At 37.2% G+C, this 21,130-nt stretch overlaps 1 protein-coding gene across 10 annotated transcripts in view; it reads right to left on the bottom strand.

Moving 5' to 3' along the window:
- Nucleotides 1-21,130, bottom strand: part of LOC131235589 (uncharacterized) — a 97,702-nt gene that overhangs the window by 6,651 nt on the left and 69,921 nt on the right. For 3 of the 10 annotated variants that reach the window (XM_058232807.1, XM_058232806.1, XM_058232805.1), the window contains exons 12-15: nt 17,806-17,930; nt 17,067-17,157; nt 14,764-14,919; nt 78-203 (exon numbers count right to left, since the gene is read on the bottom strand). In XM_058232807.1, coding sequence (XP_058088790.1) covers nt 78-203; nt 14,764-14,919; nt 17,067-17,157; nt 17,806-17,930 — 498 coding nt within the window. Of the gene's footprint in view, nt 1-77; nt 227-8,976; nt 9,091-14,763; nt 14,957-15,273; nt 15,661-17,066; nt 17,158-17,805; nt 18,004-21,130 lie in introns of those variants that run through there. The other 7 variants (XR_009166224.1, XR_009166223.1, XM_058232809.1 and 4 more) reach the window with 7 other exon arrangements.

Below are 21,130 nucleotides of genomic sequence, written 5' to 3'. Positions count from 1 at the left end.
AATCTCTTTTTTTTTTTTTTTTTTTGAAGATTGCAGATCAAAGATATCTGCCTAATAAAAGTGGGAAATACTCTCACCGTGCTAGTTTCTTTTAGCTTTTCAATTGATTTGCCAATGAAGCCTTCTTTCTTATGCACCTGTACTATTGTATGACCTGCTGCAGCTGCATCATAGTCGACACCGTCATCTGCAAGATTATTTTCCTGAGAGAGCACATACACCTCACCTTCATTACAAGGAAGTGGTCGTCACAGAAATCACCCAAAGAGAACTATGAGTAAAGCTTTTGTAAAATGTCATGCATGGAGTGTAGTAGAATTGAAAATTGCCATACATTCAAAGTCAGGCTGCAGCATCCAGCAGTTAACAATTGAAGCAAATGAGCAAGTGAAATTACATGAGTGCTTGAGAGAGTCGACAATTTTTTGTTCAACCCAGAAATGGTATAGGTTTGGATGACCTTTCAATAACCTATCAATAACAAGAAAACCATTCATAACCTAATGTGTTGATAAAGTGGGCCCCATTATGCTATAGGCCACCCCTATCAAAATGATCCAATTCATCTGATGAAAATGTATAATTACAACCAAATGTTCCACATCCAGATCAGAATGTTAGGATATCTGATTTGGGGGGGGTTGGGGTTGGAGGGAATCTTCCATCCAACATAGGAGTCACAATTTGGATCACCAAAAGGTGGGCCATACATGTGTCATTGGTCAGAGATCCAACATTAACGTTTCCTCAACAAAAATGATCATTGGTTGAAACAGCCTATTGAAACATGAATCAAGCATAGGCACCAGTGAAGGAATGTGAAAATAAAGCTCCCAGAAGGATTTAAACAATGTTAGTATTAAGCAGTATCTAAGGCATTGAATTTTATTTTTATTTTTAAAGATAAGTTTTATTGATTTTATTTTTATTCTTAAAGATAATTGTTTTATTGATTAAATGACCAAAAGATCAAAGACTTACAAGATTGACACGGTATTACAAGAGAGGATGCACCTACTTAGAGTGGGAGACCCCGACACCCATTCAATTACATTGCTTTTTGCCCTATTGAAAACCCGCATAATATTCCCTAATAAGTTGTTAAAACATCTATTGTTCATTTCCCTCCTCATTGCCCACGTGCCCGCAAGCAAAGCCCTACTCCAGATTCTCCTATCTTGCCTATTCCTCCTCCATGCCATGACCAAGACAGTTCTCAAATTGACCTTGGCATCATCCATGCCACCCCCCAAATGTTGTCAAGAACTTAACCCTCATCCCCCTTGCAAACATAAAATGAATAAATAGATGATGACTCATTGCTCTACCAACAGAGTGGGCAAGTATTGATAACAAACAGTCCCCTCTTTCGAAGATTGCCAATAATAAGCACCTTGTTCCATCCCACTAACCACGCAAAAGCCACTATCTTGAGGGGGGCACCATAGGACCAAATGAATGACACATGTGATATGCCATCTGCCTATGGGGACTGCTAAGCTTCTTATAAAAGGATCTAACAGAAAAGCAACACAACTTGTCCTTAAGCCACTTCATCGAATCCAGTTCCAAATAAAGCACAACACCTGAGAGCTGCTTCAATAACTTCAAAAAATTCCAACTCCTCACGCAAATTCCTTCTACATGGCAACGTCCAAACTCCACTAAAGCCTTGCCATGGAAAGTACTGAGCTATAAATATTTCTGGATCCAAGGACACTGAAGCTAGCCTTGGATAGTCATCTTTCAATTTTCTACTTCCTAATCCCAAAATTTTATGCTTATTCCGCCCTACTAAAAACCCCACCCCACCCCTTCCTTAAACCTCCCATCCATACCCACAATCGCCTTCCGCATCCTCAGACCCTTGTGTATGGATGACTTTTGCGGCCACCATCCTATTTCCTCGACCCCATATTTCCTAACAATTATTTCCATCCACAGACTATCATTTTCCACGCCCAATCTCCAAAGCCATTTACCAAGAAGCGCATTATTCATAATTTCCAACTTCCTAATACCCGCACCTCCTTCCTTCTTCAATAGACACATATTTTCCCATTTCATAAGATGGATTTTACTTTTCTCCTTTACTCCACTCCATAAGAAATCCTTCATCCTTTCCAATTTCTTTATCAATCCAAGAGGGCATTTGAAGAGGGATAAGAAATATAGTAGGAGATTCGAAAAGGATGACTTAATTAGGACAATCCTTCCACCTAAGGATAAATACCACCGCTTCCAAGACAACAATTTATTTTCGAATTCAACAACTCGAGCACAAAGGTGCCTAGCGAATTTCCTAATGCATAGCAGCAACCCCAAGTATGTAGATGGAAATGTTCTAGCTTTACATCCAAACACCACTTACAAATTATCGACTGCCTCCTTGGTCAAACTTATACCCAAAATTTTGCATGTATGAGTACTCACTTTTAAGCACGAGATTGCTTCCAAATAGCATATAACTTCTCTCAGATTGTCCACTTGGGACTCATTTGTATCGCAAAACAAGATGGTGACATCCACGAACTAAAGATGGGACACTTGTAGATCTCCTCTATCCACCTTACATTCACTTATCAAGTCCAACGACCCCATTATCCAATATTTTGATAAAAGCCTCTACCACCATGATGAAAAGGAGGTGATAACGAATACTCCTGCCCAATGCACACTTGAGTCAAGGTGTCCTGTATCGGTTACGTATTGGCCGTATCGTAATGGTAACGGCAGTGGCCGTTACGAGATACGGGGCCAAACACCTTGTTCCATCCCACTAACCACGCAAAAGCCATATCTTGAGGGGAGCACCATAGGACCAAATGAATGAAATCATTCTATTGCTATTTTCGACCACTCTTAGCTTGATATTACAGATAAAAACAACTTATATTACGGATTTTCTTGATTTGAAGCTCCGTGGGCCATTTTCCAAAAATTCCTCAAAAATAGGCATTTATACTTTTTATTCAATGTTTTGCTGTTTTAATGGTAGAATATGATGTGTTAATCATAATAGAAGATATTAATGTCCATTTTACAGATTGCTGTTGTCATTTTATATTTTTTTATAATTTTTTTCTATTTACACACTATTTTCGGCCCTTTTTTATTTTAATTCGAAAAATTATTTTTTATTGAATGTTTTGTCGTTTTAATGGTAGAATATGATGTGTTAATCATAGTAGAACATGTTAATGTCCATTTTACAGATTGTTGTTGTCATTTTATATTTTTTTATGAATTATGAAAAATAATTGCAAACACCTACACATGCAAGATATTTTTATATTACATTCATTCTAATATATCTATCATTGATAGTAGATAGTTAGAAAATTAAATATATGAGTTTTGCTGTCAAATCCAGGTTGTCTGGTTCATGAATTCATCAGACAGTCCGATACAACTTCTCACCAAAGAGTGGACCGTTACACCACCGTAAACATGTTCCAATTTATAAATGAATGCATATTTAGAATGCTTAGAATATTCCGGATTTAATCCGTATTTTTTCATATTTTTTTGGCAAATAAAAAAATAAAAAAATTTGCGCCATTACGCCCCCGTATCGCTGTTACACCCCCGTATCCGTATCAGTATCAGAGGGCACCGTTACGCCAACCGATACTGATATGGGATACCTTGACTTGAATCCATTTCCTCCATTTATCCACATAACCGTGACAACCCAATTTGTAATGTAGGAAGTGCCAATCAACATGATTGTATGCCTTTTCCAAGTCTAGTTTGCAAACTATACCGCTTTTGCCTTCCTTGTGCTTGGAATCAATATACTCATAGGCAGTCAATGCACTATCCAATATTCGTCTACCTTCTACAAAAGCACCCTGGACCTAGGATATATCCCTTCCAATAGTGGCTTGAAATCAAATGGATAATACTTTGGCTAAAATTTTATAAGGGGCCCCAATCAAACTTATCGACCTAAAATCTCTCAAACTATCTACACCCTCCTTAGGGATCAACACAATGAATGACAAGCCGAGCTTAGCCGGAAGTTTGCTACTCTAGAAGAACTCATAGATAAAAGTGAAAACATCATTTTTTACTGAACCCCAAAATTTTTGGAAAAATGCAAGGGGAAAACCATCTGGTCCCGATGTCTTATCCCCACCCAATTCATCCACTGTTGCCTTGATTTCTTCTTCCAAAACCGGCCTCTCCAGAAAAGCTACTTCCTCCTCAAAGATAGTTTGGATGTTAGATTATCTAGCCTTGGCCTCTCCCAACTTTCATATGTGATATCATAAATTAATCTTCAAGAGCTCAATTCTCATATATGGATGCCCGTATTTCACATGGATGTGATGAGTAAAGCATGCTAGTTTAGGAGTTATGATGCTCGAATCCTTTAAAGGAGGTGGTACCTAAGCCTGGTACATGGATACTCCAATAAGGATAATAATACAAGGTCCCTTCTTTGAGGATCTAAATCTGCTGGGATTTGAAGTCTTAAACAATTAGCTTTTTAGAATTATAGTGAATCATATCAATTGGACCACAAACACAACTTGTTATATTATTGGGGAAACATTTTGGCATGGTTATACTTCAACACTTGCCATACACATATCTTAAGAGCTTTCATTTTGAGGATGTATCAATCCGGATCATTGCCATAGTCGATACTCATACCCGTAGTCAGGTTACAATTTATGAGTGCAAAGATTCATGAGTTGTTGTTGGTAATCGAAAACAACATCCAATCAATTACTTAACTTGTACTAGAAATTCTTTCCATTGGTTCAAGTAGCATTATGATTTTATATGACTATTTATATGGAAATTTTTAATAAAGCATTTCATTATTTTTATTTGATTATTTTTTTAGACAAATGAATTTCATTAAAACACCTGCAAAAAGGCGAGAAAAGAATACAACCCAACTCTTAACTCCAAAGAGAGAGAGAGAGAGGAAAGTTTATTAGACTTTACTGCTTTTATATAAGACACCCAACCTAGAACACCACCCTCAACTTTGCTAATAATCTCTTCCATTAAAGATCTCTTGCCCTGAAGAAACAACTATTCTGATCCCCCTAAAATAGACCGAATAAGTTGTCATAATAAGAAGTCTCTAAATCGTTTTCCCAGTTTTCCCCACCCCACCCCCATGCCAGGCTAACAGGATGTCCTCAATAGACTTTGACATCACCCAAGCAGCATGAAAAGGTCAAGAAAGTGCTCCCACACAATGTTGTTAAAATTGTAAGATTTACTATTCGAATCGTATTGTACGATACATATCATACATACGAATCACAATTGGGGGATTATCGTACAATTCGATTATGAATCGTATGATTTATCACGAATCATACGATTCAATATTTCCTTCAAAAAACCAGCAGCATCCAATAGAAAAAAATTGATTTTTTTTTTTTCTCTGCAATTTTTTAGGGTTTTTACTTTTAAAAGCTATTTAAGCCCCACACTCATTAGAATAACATATATTTTGCTACTTCTGAGAGATTTTGGAAACTTTTGGAGGTTGTGGGCCAAAGGAAACCCAAAGAGAAATCAACATAACTTTTTTGTCGCTCACTGATTTCGACCGCTGCTTGTTGCATTCGATTTCTACATCAAATAGGTAAGAATACATATAAAGTATTTATTTATTCTTTTCTTTCATATATTGGTGAAAATATGAGTTTTTTGGAAAAGAAAAATAGTATATATTGATTTTTTCAAAATTTTGCAATTTTTGTTTAGGGCTTTTGTGTTTAAAAGCTATTTGTGCTCCACATACATTATAATATCACTTCTTTTCTTCCTTTTTTTTTTTTTTTTTTTTTTTTTTGAGAGAGAGAGATAGTAGTGAGTTTTGGTGTTTATGTGGGCCTAAATTGATTTTTATTTCAAAAATTTTCTCGTTTATTTCAAATTTTCACTAGTTTTCTCATTTTTAATCATTTTTAATCTTTTATGTTTGTGTGGGGCCTAAGTAGTTTTTTCTTAATATGCAGGCTTGTCACTTGTGTGTTGGTTCTTTTTTAGCATTGGAGATGAGAAAAAAATCGAAGACCAGGGACGACAATGTTATATGGGAATATTGTTCAAAGATGAATGAGAACAATAATATCTACCTAAGATGTAATTTTTGTTGAAATGCATATTAGGAAAGTGTGTTTTGAATGAAACATCACCTAACCCAAACGAAGAAAAATGTAGCAGCATGTCCCCAAGTCGGTGATGATATAGCGGAAAATTAAAGAATTTACTGGATGGTAATGTTAGTAACAAGAAGAAATGGGGTATATTGTTGGAAGTGTTCCTATTACTGATGATGTCGCTGAAATGGGTGGAGGAAAAAGAAAAAGAACAATGGATAATTTTATGGGAAGAAAGAGTGGGCCAAAAGAAAAACAATAAGGCACTCTAAACAAAATCTAGAAGAAGGGAGATAAAGACTATGCCTCTCTATTTCTTGTTTCCTATATGCAAATGCTCTACCGTTTAACCTTCAAAGGAGCCCATTCTTCGCACCTGCGATGGACGTGGTTGCTGCATTTGGGCCGAAATTGAAACTTATGTTATATTACGAAGGAATAAAATTTTGAAAATGGATGTTAAATCGATAGAGAAATCTATTGATGTTTATAAAAAGAAATGGGGTAAGACTAGATGCACAATAATGTCAGATAGGCAGACCGATGGAGTGTATTAGGCTAATTAATTTTTTTTTATTAATAATCCAAGTGATACTGTATTTTTGAGATCTGTTGATACATCAGATATTTCAAAAAATGAGGATAATTTGTTAGGCTTACTTGAGTGAGTTATTGATGAAATGGGCGAACAGAACGTAATACAGGTAGTTACGGATAGCGCATCCACCTATGTGAAGGCGGGTCAAATGTTAATGGAAAAGAGGAAGACATTGTTTTGGTCTCAATGTGCTACCCATTACATAGACTTAATACTTACAGACATTGAAAAGTTGCAAGTTCATTCGGAGACCGTGACGAAAGCAATGGCTATAACAGTCTATATTTATAAATACTGTTGGGTCTTGAAATTTATTTATTTTTTTAACACACGCACACACACCACCACACACGCTTTACTGTTGGGTCTTGAATTTAACAAGGAAGCACACAAAGGGGGTGTTGACCTAACCGGCCATAACAAAGTTTGTTATGTGTTACTTGACTTTGAAAAGCATCCATGAAAATAGAATTAGCTTGAGATCGATGTTTACCTTAAAAGAATGGAAAAGTAACAGCTTCTCCAAGATCGAAAAGGGGAAGCATGTTCAAGACAGTTTTGGCTAATGTAAATTTTTGGTCATCTATCAAGTTTTGCTTGAAGACCACTCCCATTGGTCAATGTGCTATGGCTAGTTGATTCAGATGAGCAAGCCATGGGATATATTTGTAAAGCAATGGATCGGGCGAAAGAGGCTATAGAAAATTTTTTTGAGACGTGAAGAGGCGATAGTCGGCTATATGCAAAATCATAGACCAATGATGGAATCTTAAGTTGCATAGGCCCTTACATGCGGCAACTTATTCTCAAATACTAGATTTCAGTATGATGACAATTTTCATCAAAATTTTGGAGATTAAAACCAACTTATATGACTGTATTGAAAGAATAGTCCTGGATTCAAGGCAAAGGGTCATTATTGATGAGCAGATGGATACGTTCAAAAAGGCCTATGGTTTATTTGGAAGAGAGACAATAAAATTAACTAGGACGACAAAATAGCCTGATAATTTTACTTACAATTATTTTGCTTCTTTGAGTTTGATGTTGTGCTTATGGTTTATGAATTAGTTTATTTATATAATTTATATGATTGGTTTTTAGGTTTATGGTGGGAGTTGCGGAGACGAGTGTTGTAATAGCTATTCGTATTTTGAGTTTGACATGTAGTGCTACTGGTTGTGAGCGCAACTGGAGCACTTTTGAGCAAGTGAGACATTATTGAATTCATTACTCAACTTATGAATTCATCACGTGGTGACCAATAATAGCATTATATTATTACATTCATTGGCTTGCAGATACATCCAAAGAAGAGGAATAGACTTGAGCAACAGAGATTGAATGCGCTCATCTTCGTAAATATAATCTCCAGCTCGAAGTTTGTCAAGCAAAGAGAGAGGACTAAGGGCTTGATCCTATTGCTTATCATATATGGAATCTGATGATGAATGGAACATGGAGAGAGAGGTTTCTACACTTCCTAGTTCCTACAGATACCACTTGAATGGGCACATATGAATGCTTTGGCGAAGGATTGGAGGATGTGCAAGGAGTAGGTGGATCCACATCAAGATCAGATGGGTGACGTGGTATGATTACATGTTGTGTGACTCATATTTTTATTGTTTAGTCTTGTAGCCTTATAATTATTAATTAATAGTCTTATACTATAATGCATTATGCAGCAAAAACTATTTTACAGGTCTTAGAAAACTTGCTATTCGTAAGTAAAGCGAAGGGAAAAATGGAAGTGGTAGAAGAGGAGGAAGAGGAGTTTATTTCGACATTAAATTTTGAAGATGAAGATGATGTTGATAATGTTAACATCATTGGTGATGAGGAAGATGATGGCGTTGTCGTAGCCGATGAAGAATAGATTCATTTGGACTTTTTATTTCCTTTTTTACTTATAGAAACAAGTGAATTGAGAATACATGATACATGTAAATGGGGATGGGGAAAATGTTATTTTTTGAATCATATAGAAAACTTACATGTACATGGGATGAGACTTCCTTTTTTAGGCCACTTGAGGAGATGAACATGAAGATGATGTTGATAATGTTAACATCATTGGTGATGAGGAAGATGATGGCGTTGTCGTAGCCGATGAAGAATAGATTCATTTGGACTTTTTATTTCCTTTTTTACTTATAGAAACAAGTGAATTGAGAATACATGATACAGGTAAATGGGGATGGGGAAAATGTTATTTTTTGAATCATATAGAAAACTTACATGTACATGGGATGAGACTTCCTTTCTTAGGCCACTTGAGGAGATGAAACTTCCTTTTTACTGCAACCACTTTCCGCAAGAAGTCTTTACTTGACTTTTCCAATTCATCCAACACTAATTTAGGCCATTCGAAGAGTGACAAAAAGTGCAGTGGCATATTAAAGAATGTCACTTTAATAAGAGTTAACCGTCCTCTCAAAGATAGATAAATAGTGTAGAGCATTTGAGATGTCCTCCAAAAGACAGATAAAGCAATTGCATAGATGATGAGGACATCCGAGCACCAGTCAGAGTATACCGGAGGAGGAGGAGAGCTCTTTATATATATATATATATATATATATATATATATATATATATATATATATATATATATATATATATATATATATATATATTTAATGGTTAGGTGATGCATACATGAAGCCCCGTTGGTCCAATTCAAGTGCCTAACCTGGTGAACACATGCAGGACATCGTGATGCATACATGAAGCCCCGTTGGTCCAATTCAAGTGCCTAACCTGGTGAACACATGCAGGACATCTTAATCGTGGGCCACGAAATAGTTTAGTTTATTTAGTTGTTTATATGTTTATTATTATTATTATTATTATTATTATTTTGTTTAGCTTATATTTTTGTTGAGTTTAGGGAGTTGGGAACAAATTTTATTTTATGGAGCATCTTTATGTGAAACTTTTAATCTGAGAGCATCTCTTTGTAAAAAGTCTTTCCTGAGACTATATGAGGCTTGGACGTCGACACTCTAGCCCATTATTGTATATGAAATAATTTTTAAAAAAAATAATTCTCTTTCTCTTTGCTTTGTGATGAAGTAAAACTTTCTGTGATTGGAGTGGTGTGAAGCCATAGAGTGATTCCATCTCATCTATCTTATTTTCTTCTTTTAAGGTAATATCTACACTTTTCTTTTCTTGTCTCAATCTTTCTTAATCCACATTCTCTACTCCTCTATTTTCTTTGTTTTCCATAAAACTTATCCCCAATCTCCCTTCAAAACCCATTTAAACCTAGGCCGACTTACACCGTACCACCGTACGGACCTCCACACGTAAGCATACGACCGTACTGTCGTCTATACAACCAACCCATCTCCTCCCTATTTCCCTCTTTGATCCTTACTCCTTTCTCTCTAAAATCCATAACCCAAAGCCTAAAACCCTCAAGTCTAATTCTAGAACCTAAATTTCCCAAAACCCTAATCTTAAACCCTAACCCTAAATCGTCCTAAATCTCAAAACCCTTAATGCTCAAATTCTAACCTCCTTAGACCTAAGCCCTAATCCAATTACCCAATTTCCTAGTTCCTAAAATTAACCCTGACCTACCAAAACCTTATAAAACCAAGAGATTCCCTTTAGAATTACATCAATGCCTATGCTAGATGGAAGCCCTACCTTCCATAGGTCCTATCTAATCATGTTTTATAAGATCTAACTGATAGGTTGTGATTTAGTCTTAAATATGAGCATAGTTAAATGCTTGAATTCATTAAGCTTGTGATATACTAGCATTATTTTGTGCTTGTAAATTGTTCTAGTTAATTTGTTGATGATCTCATTGCATCATTCTAGGCTAGGTCATCCGTCCTGCATCAGTAGAGCATTTGAGAGTTAACCATCCTCCCAAAGACAAATCATTTGATTATTGTAGAGAAATTAGTCAATAAGTGTGTGGGTGTGTTTCAATGGTATGCTAGAGTACAAAATGTATTTTCATTCTAATCATAATGAATTGAGGAGAGGGGCAACTCCCAACTCTTAACTCTCATACTCTCTTCCTCGATGGATACAAATCTTGGGTTACAACTAAAGGGTTTACTCAACAGTAAATAGTGGACTTTGAAGAAACAGTTTCTCCCATGGAAAAGTTGAAATTCGATTCGAGTTCTCCTTCTATTGTCGCAAATTTGTGATGATCACTTCATTAGTTAGATGTTAAAAAATGCATTTTCTTCATGGTAATCTGAATGAAAAGGTGTATATGGATCCTCCTCCATGCATCACTTTTGTCCATGATAAGGGGAAGGTGTGTTGCTTAAAGAAAGCAATTTATGGCCTTAGGCAGTCCCCAAGAGCTTGATTTGAGAAGTTTAGCACAATGGTTGTGGAGTTTGTATTTCTACGAAGTGCATATGATCACTCGGTCTTCATCATGAAGAGAAGTGAGACTAACACAATTATCATAGTATATGTTGATGATATTGTGCTTATAGGGTATAGTAACATGGAAATAAGATTGTGTTGTATAGGTGCTGAGGAGTTGATTGATCACCTCTTCATTCATTACTTGTTTGTTTGAAAGATGTAGGACCATTTTCTTGAGGTGTTCCATATTGCTTGGGTGATGTCGAATTCAGTCGTAGACCTATAGTGGGCTTGGCATGAAGAAGAGTGGGGAAAGTTGGCAAAGTGATGCGGAGGCTACTCATTTTAGGGGTCTTTTAGGCTATTTGGGGGGACTGTAATAGTTGTTTCCATAATAGACATTCTTCGGTCCAAGAGGTTATAAGGGAGATTAAGTGTAATATCTTGAGTTGGGCTCCTTATTAAGTGTAAAGGTAGTTAATCTGTTAATATTTCTTCTTTCTTCAAGGTGTAGTGTTGGTTGTGTTCTTTTGTGCGCTTTGCATGATTTTCTAATAAAATTTTGTTACCTCTCAAAAAAATGTGGAAATTTAAAAAGACCAAACATTAAAAACATGTGATTAAAGATTTTGGTCCTCAAAGAAAGTATATCCTCGATCTGTTGATGAATACGACATGTTGAGGGCTTGTCCGGTTCATTCTCTAATTGAAGTGACGCATCACTCATATGAGGAAAGATTAGAAGCTCTTCCACACCTAGTTGTATTAGAGTCTCGTGGAACGGATTATTCACTTGACGGTCATGCAACCTGATATTGTTTATGCAGTCAATGTGGTTAGTCAATTCATACATGCTCCCCTCGCTTCCATCATATTGAGGCTTCTTATTGGATCCTAAAATATTGGAAATCTGCTCGTGGCAAAGGTCTTCTGTAATCATTTAAAACTTAGTGGCTATTGTGACACTGACTAGGCAGGATCATTTAATGATTGAAGTCTAAGGTTGGATATTTGCACATTAATTGGTGGTAATTTCGTCTCTAGGAGAAGCAGGAAGTAGTGTCGTTGCCGATCTCTGAAAAGGCCCAAAATTGAGCAATAGCTAACACAACCTGTGAGCTTTTATGGCTAAAGTTCCTCCTATATAAGATGGCTTTCCTCCTCCAGCATTGATCCCTCTTCATTGTGATAATCAGGAGGCTATCTTAAATTGCCAACAATGCATATTCCATGAGCGCACAAAACATATCGAATTGGATTGCCATTTTATTCGAGAGAAAGATGTTTCCAACCATGCCTTTTGTTAGATATGACAATCAACTTGCAGTTATCTTTGCCAAAGCTTAGAATTGTATTCAGCTTCATACTGTCTTGTACAAGTTGGGCATGGCTAACATTTCTGCTCCAGCTTGAGGGGGAGCATAGCAAGGTATCCCGTATCGGTATCGGTTGGTGTAACGGTGCCCTCCAAAACTGATACGGATACGGGGGTGTAACGGTCCACTCTTTGGTGAGAAGTTGTATCGGACTGTTTGATTAATTTTTGAACCAGGTAACCTGAATTTGACTACAAAATTCATATATTTAATTTTCTAAATATCTAATTTACATACTTAACAACTTAATATCTTTCTCCCAATAGTTCTTTAAAAAAATGAAATTAAATTCAGGTAGATGGCGTTGCCAATTTTGGGCTGACTTGGAGGACCAATCTATGCCCCAAATTAGCCTCAAATTCATGCAATTTATTGCCATTATCCCACTTATGTATTGGTGGACATTTATTGGATAGTGAATCATGAAAAAAATCAAAAGGCCCTATTTTAAAAAATAAAAGTCCACAAAATAACAATTAAAACTATTCAAATAATTTGATTTTGGCATTGTGAGTTAGCAATTGCAGTTCATAATTTAATTGGTAAATTTTAAGTTAATATATATATCTTGTGTACAATTTTTTAAGGGCCCAATTGTGAAGTGATTGTGAAGTGCAGCACACGTGTCAAAGTTTTTTGGGCCCCACCCGTGATGAATGTGTTATATCTAAACCGTCCATTCATTTGACGAGATCGTCTTAAGGCTTGACACGAAAAATAATACAGATCTAATTATCAAGTGGACCACACTGCAAAAAGCAGTGGGGGATTGAACGTCTACCATTGAAACCTTTTTTGGGATCACAGAACTTTTGGATCAATATGAAATTTGTTTTTCCTCTTCATTCAGGTCTTTTTGACCTTATGAATAGATTGGATGGAAAATAAATGTTATGGTGGGCCTACGAATTGTTTAACGGTGAAAATCATCATCTATGCTACTATTTTTGGTGTGGTCCAGACGATCTTTGGATACGATTCATTTTTTGGGTAATGCTCTAAAATGATATTTAAAAATAGATGAACAGTGTAGATATAATAAATACACCACTATGGAGCCCATATAACTTTGATCTCCTTTGAACCGTTCGTACAACTCGGAGCTTGTGGAGTGTCAACGCTCGTCTTAGCGTGACACGTACCTACAGCAGCTAAGCTGGTGTGTGGTACACCTGCAAAAAAAAAAAAAGAGGGAAAGAAGAGAAAAGAAAAAAGAGGGAAAGAACAGAGAGAGAGAGAGAGAGAAGAAGAAGAAGAAGAAGAAGAAGAAGAAGAAGAAGAAAGAAGCTGCGGCCGAAGCCACAGCAGGGCCGCAGCTCATAGCCACGCGGTGCATTCCGTTTTCGATGCCGGAAATGAAAAAGTAACCGATTTGGGATACCTTGGCATAGAAAAATTAGTGAATAAGTCTCTGTGTGTGTGTGTGTGTGTGTGTGTGTGTGTGTGTGTGTGTGTGTGTATTTCAGTGATATGGCAGAGTACCAAATGTATTTTCATTCTAATCTTAATAAAAGTTGGGTTAGGCTTCCAACTCTATCACTCTCCTGCTCTGTTTCTTTATGTTTTTCCCTTGTTTCTTCTTATTTTCTCCTCTTACTATGTAAATCCCCTACATGTACGAATATCTGAAAATTTTCCTCCGAGTATTTGTAAAATATTTCATTGAATGAGTTCCTTTCGCAAAATGGATTGTGCTCTGAGTAGTTCAATATGTACAAAATGTCAATCTACATAATACCAGATGTCTTGTCACTATAAAAATATCGACAATTACTGTACCAAAAGCTAAACCTAAAGATGCAATGCCCTCACAAGCATCTGTTCTAACAGTTGATAAGAGATAATTCATCTATTTTTACTCTCACAAAAGCTAGAGAAATGCAAGACAAGGATTAGCAAATTTTTTCCCCTGTTTTTGCAGAGAGTGCAGCTACAACTAAGCCAAGGGCTCAAACCTAATTCATTCCCAACTTGCAAAGGAATATCCTAAACTTGTCCTCTTTGAGGGCCTTAGTATGGTGAAAGCTAGCTGGTCCTAGCTTCTGATAAATGGAATTCTGATGTTCCCTTTTGTCACTTGTTTTTGACAGTATTAGTCAACTTGTTCTTAAGCAAAACTAAAATGTAAAGAAATCATGAAATTAGTAATTATACAACAGGTATCTAATAATGGAAGTTGTAGTAAGAGTTCATTTGCAAAACTAAAAATATAAGCATCTAAGCCTTATCCCAACTTTGTTGAAACTGTAATGTAAAAAATAAATTATGAAATTAGTAATTATTTAAGATATTCAGGAATTACCTCCTCATTCTGACTTCCATCAGTACTTCTTTGAACTCGTTTCTCTAGTTCGAATAGCTCACGCCTTAAGAGTTCAAAGCGGCGAATCTCATTTGATTCTGAGTCAGCAATACACATACTGGCACTGGTAGTTGTCTGTTCACATTTTTCATCTTTCTGCACCGAGGAAAAACACTCCAAAACTTAAAATTTCCTAAAATGGAAAATGAAATGATAAGCATTACCAAAACTAAAAACATACATCTTTGATTTTGAACATCCTATTCAGTCCAATGACCCAATTAAATCAAAGTACATTACTGAGAAAAATGGAATGGACCTAACACAATGTGGATGTGAAAATAGGATATCCCATTCTGTCCCATCTTAATAGAAGCTTCTTGATTATCAAACATGTACACTGTCGGGCTTCGGCATTACTAGGTTGGATTCAACAATTGAAAATGTAAAATCACACCTAAAATCTAAGTCCACATGGTGTGGCTCACCTGAGTTTTGGATCAGGCTGACTTTTGGATTGCCCCTTCATCCTGATTAGTGAGACATGATGAACGTCTTTCATGGAATATAAATACCATGGTGATTCCACACACAAAAATAGTGTTAGTGGCCCACATGGGTTGTGGAGTTGATTTTAGGTCCCAGAGCCTAAATTTGAGGGTGCGCCCTGATGCATGGAGAGGATGTTACACAAACAACATGGAGGACCCACAGAGCTCAAGCACTTCTGCTTGTTGAATACAACAGGTTTTGTACAGGATATGGAATCCAGTCCCATTCAAGCATGTCTCTAAGGACAGATAGCATTCCAGTTCCTGGGATATTGCATAGAAAATGCAGCCCTTCTTTCCCACCGACATATCACGTGTAGAAAATTGATATGAAAAGCAGGCCAATCTGTAGAGAAATTGGAACACCATCAAAATCAATGGAGAGCCATTGGTATACCGTATGACACAATGTATTCATATGGAGCTGGCCGCTCAATGTGTACCTCACCATTAATGCACCCCAGGCCAAGATCAGGTAAGCCCACTCAATTGATCAATAAGCCTGATTTAACTGGCAGAGAATTACAGCAATCACCATGTGATGGAGTTTTAGATTGGAATCACAAAGTGTCTTGCAACTGCAATCAGTGTTCGAAATATCAGTATCGCGTTACGTATCGCACCCTTGGGATACGGATACATATCGGTTATCACATGGGATATATTTGTTGTATCGCGTAATGTATCACTGTTGTTGGAAACATGGGGAAATATTGGAAATTGGTCAATCTTTTCAATGAAATTTTAGTGATTGTTAAAAAATACATCAATACACTTACAAATCAAAACATTACAAAAAACAAGTGCACATAATAGGTTTTCTTTGTATGGGGTCCTAATCTGTGTTGTCTAACTGAATTGATGCAAGTATATTCAAAGTCTATTCATATAATTTATAAATGTAAGAAGACATGTGGAAACACAAGCAATACATTCAAAAGCAAAAGAAGAATCACTAGATAAGGTTACATACAATACATGTTTGATTTTGATTTTATTCAATTTTCTGCAACTCGGTCCTCCAAATCTCGAAATCGAATCTCCCAATCCCTGATTTTTCATGCAAAACATGAAAAATCATGGATTTTTCATGATTTTTGAAACTGATTTAACATGATTTACAGAAAGAAAAAAAAAGGATTGAAAAAAAAAGCTCACCGGGTCGAACATGTGGGACATATCTCACTGCTTGTGCATTACGTATCGCACTGGTGGGATACAAGATATATCGAGGGATATATCGGCCGATATCGTCGATATTTAAAACATTGACTGCAATTATCGGAACTGCATGGTCAAAATTTTCTGTGGGTTGATCTGATAATAATCAGATTCATAGGCTCTCTGCTAAAAAACTTTCCAAGTAGAAAACAGTATCTGTTTTGAAACTTTACAAATTTGAACTAAATAGTCCAAATTACAGATTTAAGCACCCGGTTTTAGAAGCTAATAACAAACTGGAATTCCTTTCACAAATTTATAGCCGACTTATTAGAAACAATTCCCGAACTTGCATCAATCCTACCCGGACTATGAATCAAATTATGTTGAATTTATTTGTGAACTATCTCAAATCGGCAATGAATTTCAAATCGGATTGGCACGATTTAAATCAACCAATATCAGCGGATTTTAGCGATTTGAACTACGAATCAGGTCGCTTGAACCGATTCGCAGTTTGAAAACAGAAATGCCAATTTAGGTAATCATGGGCATAAACAATAACTGAGTTACAGTAAACGCTGGCCGTACTTTTTGATCCATCATTGATGATTGAGGCTCTGCCTTTTTAGTTGAATGTGGCACAAAGAACCTCCATAAACCAATAGAGTTGCTGATTACCCTGAAAAAGAAAACTTCTGTTATTGTTGTCGTCATCGTCATCATAGCCACATCCTAGTTATTTTCCATTGAACATATAAAAAAATAAATGAAAAGTCATGTTGCTTGACTCATGATGCTGACATTGTCTGGGAACCTTACTGCAATAATAATGTCCTGATGCACTATGACGTGTATGATCCACTGAAGCACTGGCTATGCAATTGGACCTAAGGTTCACCAATCCATACCAGTAGTCTGATGGGTCTCATGCTACATATAAAAATCTACAGGATTGTTAGACACTAAGCATCCAATTCTTTTGGTTTTCCCCACATTATGTCTTTTTATTTTTAACTGTCTTTATATGCACTAATAGAATGGTCAGGATCTTCCAAAATGAGAGCCTTTTGGGTCATCCACCATCCGTGGTTTGGCCCTAAGATCAACAGTCTGCTTAAGTGAACCATGAGCCCCACTTTTTGCACTGCGCACATCACGAAATTATATATGCCGCACAAGGACCTCTAATTCCTCGTAGAACAAGTCATGTTTCTGATGATTTAACAAAGAAAAATCATATTTCTGACCTCTGCTGATTAAAATAAAATAGAATAATATGAAGAAAGCAGTAGAAAATAGATCCTATCATATGCTCAAGTACTCCAACCTGTTTGAAGGGCTCCTATCTCCATCATAACCATCATTCATCGGAATAGAACCTTTTCCAGTTTTTCTCTTCAAGTGCTGCCTCTTCTTACTGATAGAAGACTGTGAATGACTGTCATCCTCTCCCTAATTGATCAGCATGGAAGTCACTATAAACGAATGTTGAATCAAGACCCACGATTCAGTATCTGGGCTAAAACTGTTCCATGTTCCATTGCAAACCAGACAATTCAATGTGAACTAAACAAACAAGGCATGGTCACATAACAACTACAGAAAAGGTCACGAGGACCGCACAGACATTTCCACTTTTTTTTAAAAAAAAAAAGGAAAGAAAGAAAGAAAGCAAAGAATAAAGATCACTGGCCCAGCCAAAAATAGGTAATCACCAAAGGCATGTTTGGGTGCCACTTAAAAATGAGTTCATCTCATTTTAGTTAATCAAGTATATATTAGAGATCATAGTTCATATAGATTGTTGGTTATAATTTAATCCGTACAAAAAATAATTGATCTCTAATACATAATACATAATTACCAAAATAATTGAACTCATTTTTAAGTGGCACCCAAACACACCCAAAGTCATTGCAATTGCTTATGAGTCAACTCTGATCCATCAGATTGGAGGATTGTTGCTTGGCTATTCCATGATGGGGCCAAAATGGCTGCTAAGAAAATCTTGGTCTGAATCATTCGTCTGTGTTTATGCAATAGTCCACGTTCACTAGTGTAAATCAGAATGTTAGAATGTTCCATAACCATGTTTATGCAGACACCTATCAATAATATGGCACACCCAAATGACTGTGTGAATTGCTTGACTATTAAAGCATTGGCCCTCAAGCGCAAGAAAGTTAGAACCTCCCCATTGTTTATCTTTTAATGCAGGCCCAAGGCCCACCACGGGGTCCTACACATGCTGAATTGTGGACTGCATTTCTGCTGATTTTGGGAGCTAAATTTCAGGGTCTGCCATTGCTTTCTTTAGATGATAATAGCTTCTAATTTTGTTGACTATCTTATGATTTCGCAGATGATTTTCTGGATCTACACATGCTATTTTTAGGCCGTTTACAATAATGCTAAATCCTTGTAGATACAGTATATATTTTGTATAGATTTGATTGATTTGGAATCAATCCAGAACTAGATATCATTATTTAACAATGTCTAGAGATTCTAAGGTGTCTTGGGGTCTATTGAAGGGGTTGTTCTAGGAGGTAGAGGGGACACTTTTTCTAGATCTTTTAAAGTTCTCAACCACCTGTGACTAGTCAAGATTTCAATAATTGTATGCCTCCTTATACAACTACTCTTTGTTTGTTTGCATCATATATTCTAATTTCTAGCAATTAGACTATTGAATTCTCTTTGATTTGGTAAATGAATTGCATCATCTCATCTTTCCGCTTATTTCTTGTTAGCCTAGAAAAGAAATAGATGAAAAGGAGCCCATGAGGAAATTTGGGGCTACTACTAAAATGCCAAGAGTCTTAGGGTACCCACCCCTATGGAACCCTCACCTAGGTGAACTGGACTTAACAGAACCGCAGAACTCGGAATCTCACCAAATGGCCATTACGTCAGTTTTGATGGAGGGAGACATCACACATCTCACAAGCAATAGCTGTCTCAACGCACAAGGCTCCCTCTCCCGTCCCAATCTTCAAGTTCCCTATGATAGATGGTTCATCTCTCCCATCGCAACTCAACACCACAGTGGACTCCAAAATGATGGACAATGCCGATAAATGATCTGACATTTTCTAATATAATTAGTATGGACCATCCACATCCTACGAATTGATAGGATGGTTCGAATCATCCAATCTAAGTGATTTAGAAAGAAGGGAAACAAAGGTTCCACATGACTGATGGTCCAATTTCTTTTGAGCAGAAGAAAAAAAATTATTAGAGAACTGGCAACAAAAATGAAAGGCAGCATACAAAATGTTGAGAGAAGATAAAGGCAATAACAACCACAATCCACATCAACATAATCAATATAAACCATCCACTTTCCTAGCGATTCACCAGATGGTTAGGATTAGAGCTGGGCATCAAGTCGAGTAAGACCAAGTTAGGGCTAACTCGACTCGATCCGACTCGAGACCGAGTCTAGCATGCCTAACTCGATCCGAGTTCGGTCTGGCCTAAACTGATCCGGACTCGGGTCGAGTTGGCACCGAGTCGGATTGAGAGATGAGGGAGTGGAGAGGAGGAGGATGAGGGTGGTGGGTGGTTACCGGGCATGGAAGAGGAGGATGAGGGAGGGAGGGAGGGAGTGGAGAGGAGAGAGAGGAGGAGGAGGAGGAGGGTGATGGTGGTGGGTAGTTGTTGGGCTTGGAAGAGGAAAAGAAAGAGGAGGATGAGGGAGTGAGTGGAGAGGAGAGAGAGGAGGAGGAGGCGGGTGATGGTGGTGGGTGGTTGCTGGGCTTGGAAGAGGAGGAGGATGAGGGAGGGAGGGAGTTTTGGATCGAGTCGGGGTAGGGTGTGGCAGGTAGGGTTAGAGGGTCGGGTCAAGTCGGGTTTTGGATCGAGTCGAGTCGAGTTTCAGATCGAGTCGAGTCTAACCGGATCGAGTTATTGGGTAACTCGAACTCGACTCAGTTTGAGTTCGGCTTGGGCGAAGCCGACTCGATTTGGACCGACTCACCCATTCGGTTTGGGTTAAGTCAGATTTGAACGAGTCGAACAAGTCGAGTTGGCCGGATTGAGTCGGATCGTGCCCACCTCTGGTTAGGATCATCTCGTCAATGGGATTTTTTGAGAGGGATGTTGGTGGGCCCTACATGATGGAGAGTTGATATCAATAATCAAACTTTTATTAGTATAATGAAATAAATATGGATGATCCATTTTCGTAGCCATTGGCTAGATTATTAGGATCATCCGATTGAAGTAATTTTTTGCAAGGTATGAGCAATCAAAGGTGGGGACCACATGATGGATGGTCTATATCAATGATCAAACCTTTTCCAATATAATCAATATAGATCACCATTGATTAGGTGATTACGATCATCCGCGATGTGAATTTTGAGAAGGATGGGCGATTAAAGGTGGCAACACATGATGGATGGTCTATATTGATCATTAAACCTTTTTCTAGTACGATCAACATGGACCATCCATTCCCAAACTATAAGTACCATGGATAGGATTGCACAACCAAAGTTATTTGAGATGTAAGGGCAATCAATGTAGGTCACATGTGGTGGATGCTTGGATGGTCCGTATCAATGATTGGATTTTAGTACAATAATATGGAATGTCCATTTTCCTAGCAATTGATCTGACATTGAAAGGTTATTTGAGAAGGA

This window comes from Magnolia sinica, chromosome 19 (genome assembly GCF_029962835.1).
Source record: "Magnolia sinica isolate HGM2019 chromosome 19, MsV1, whole genome shotgun sequence".
In the NCBI taxonomy this organism is placed as follows: domain Eukaryota; kingdom Viridiplantae; phylum Streptophyta; class Magnoliopsida; order Magnoliales; family Magnoliaceae; genus Magnolia; species Magnolia sinica.
The sequence above is the reverse complement of the archived record's forward strand: the minus strand, read 5'-3'. Positions and strand labels throughout refer to the sequence as shown.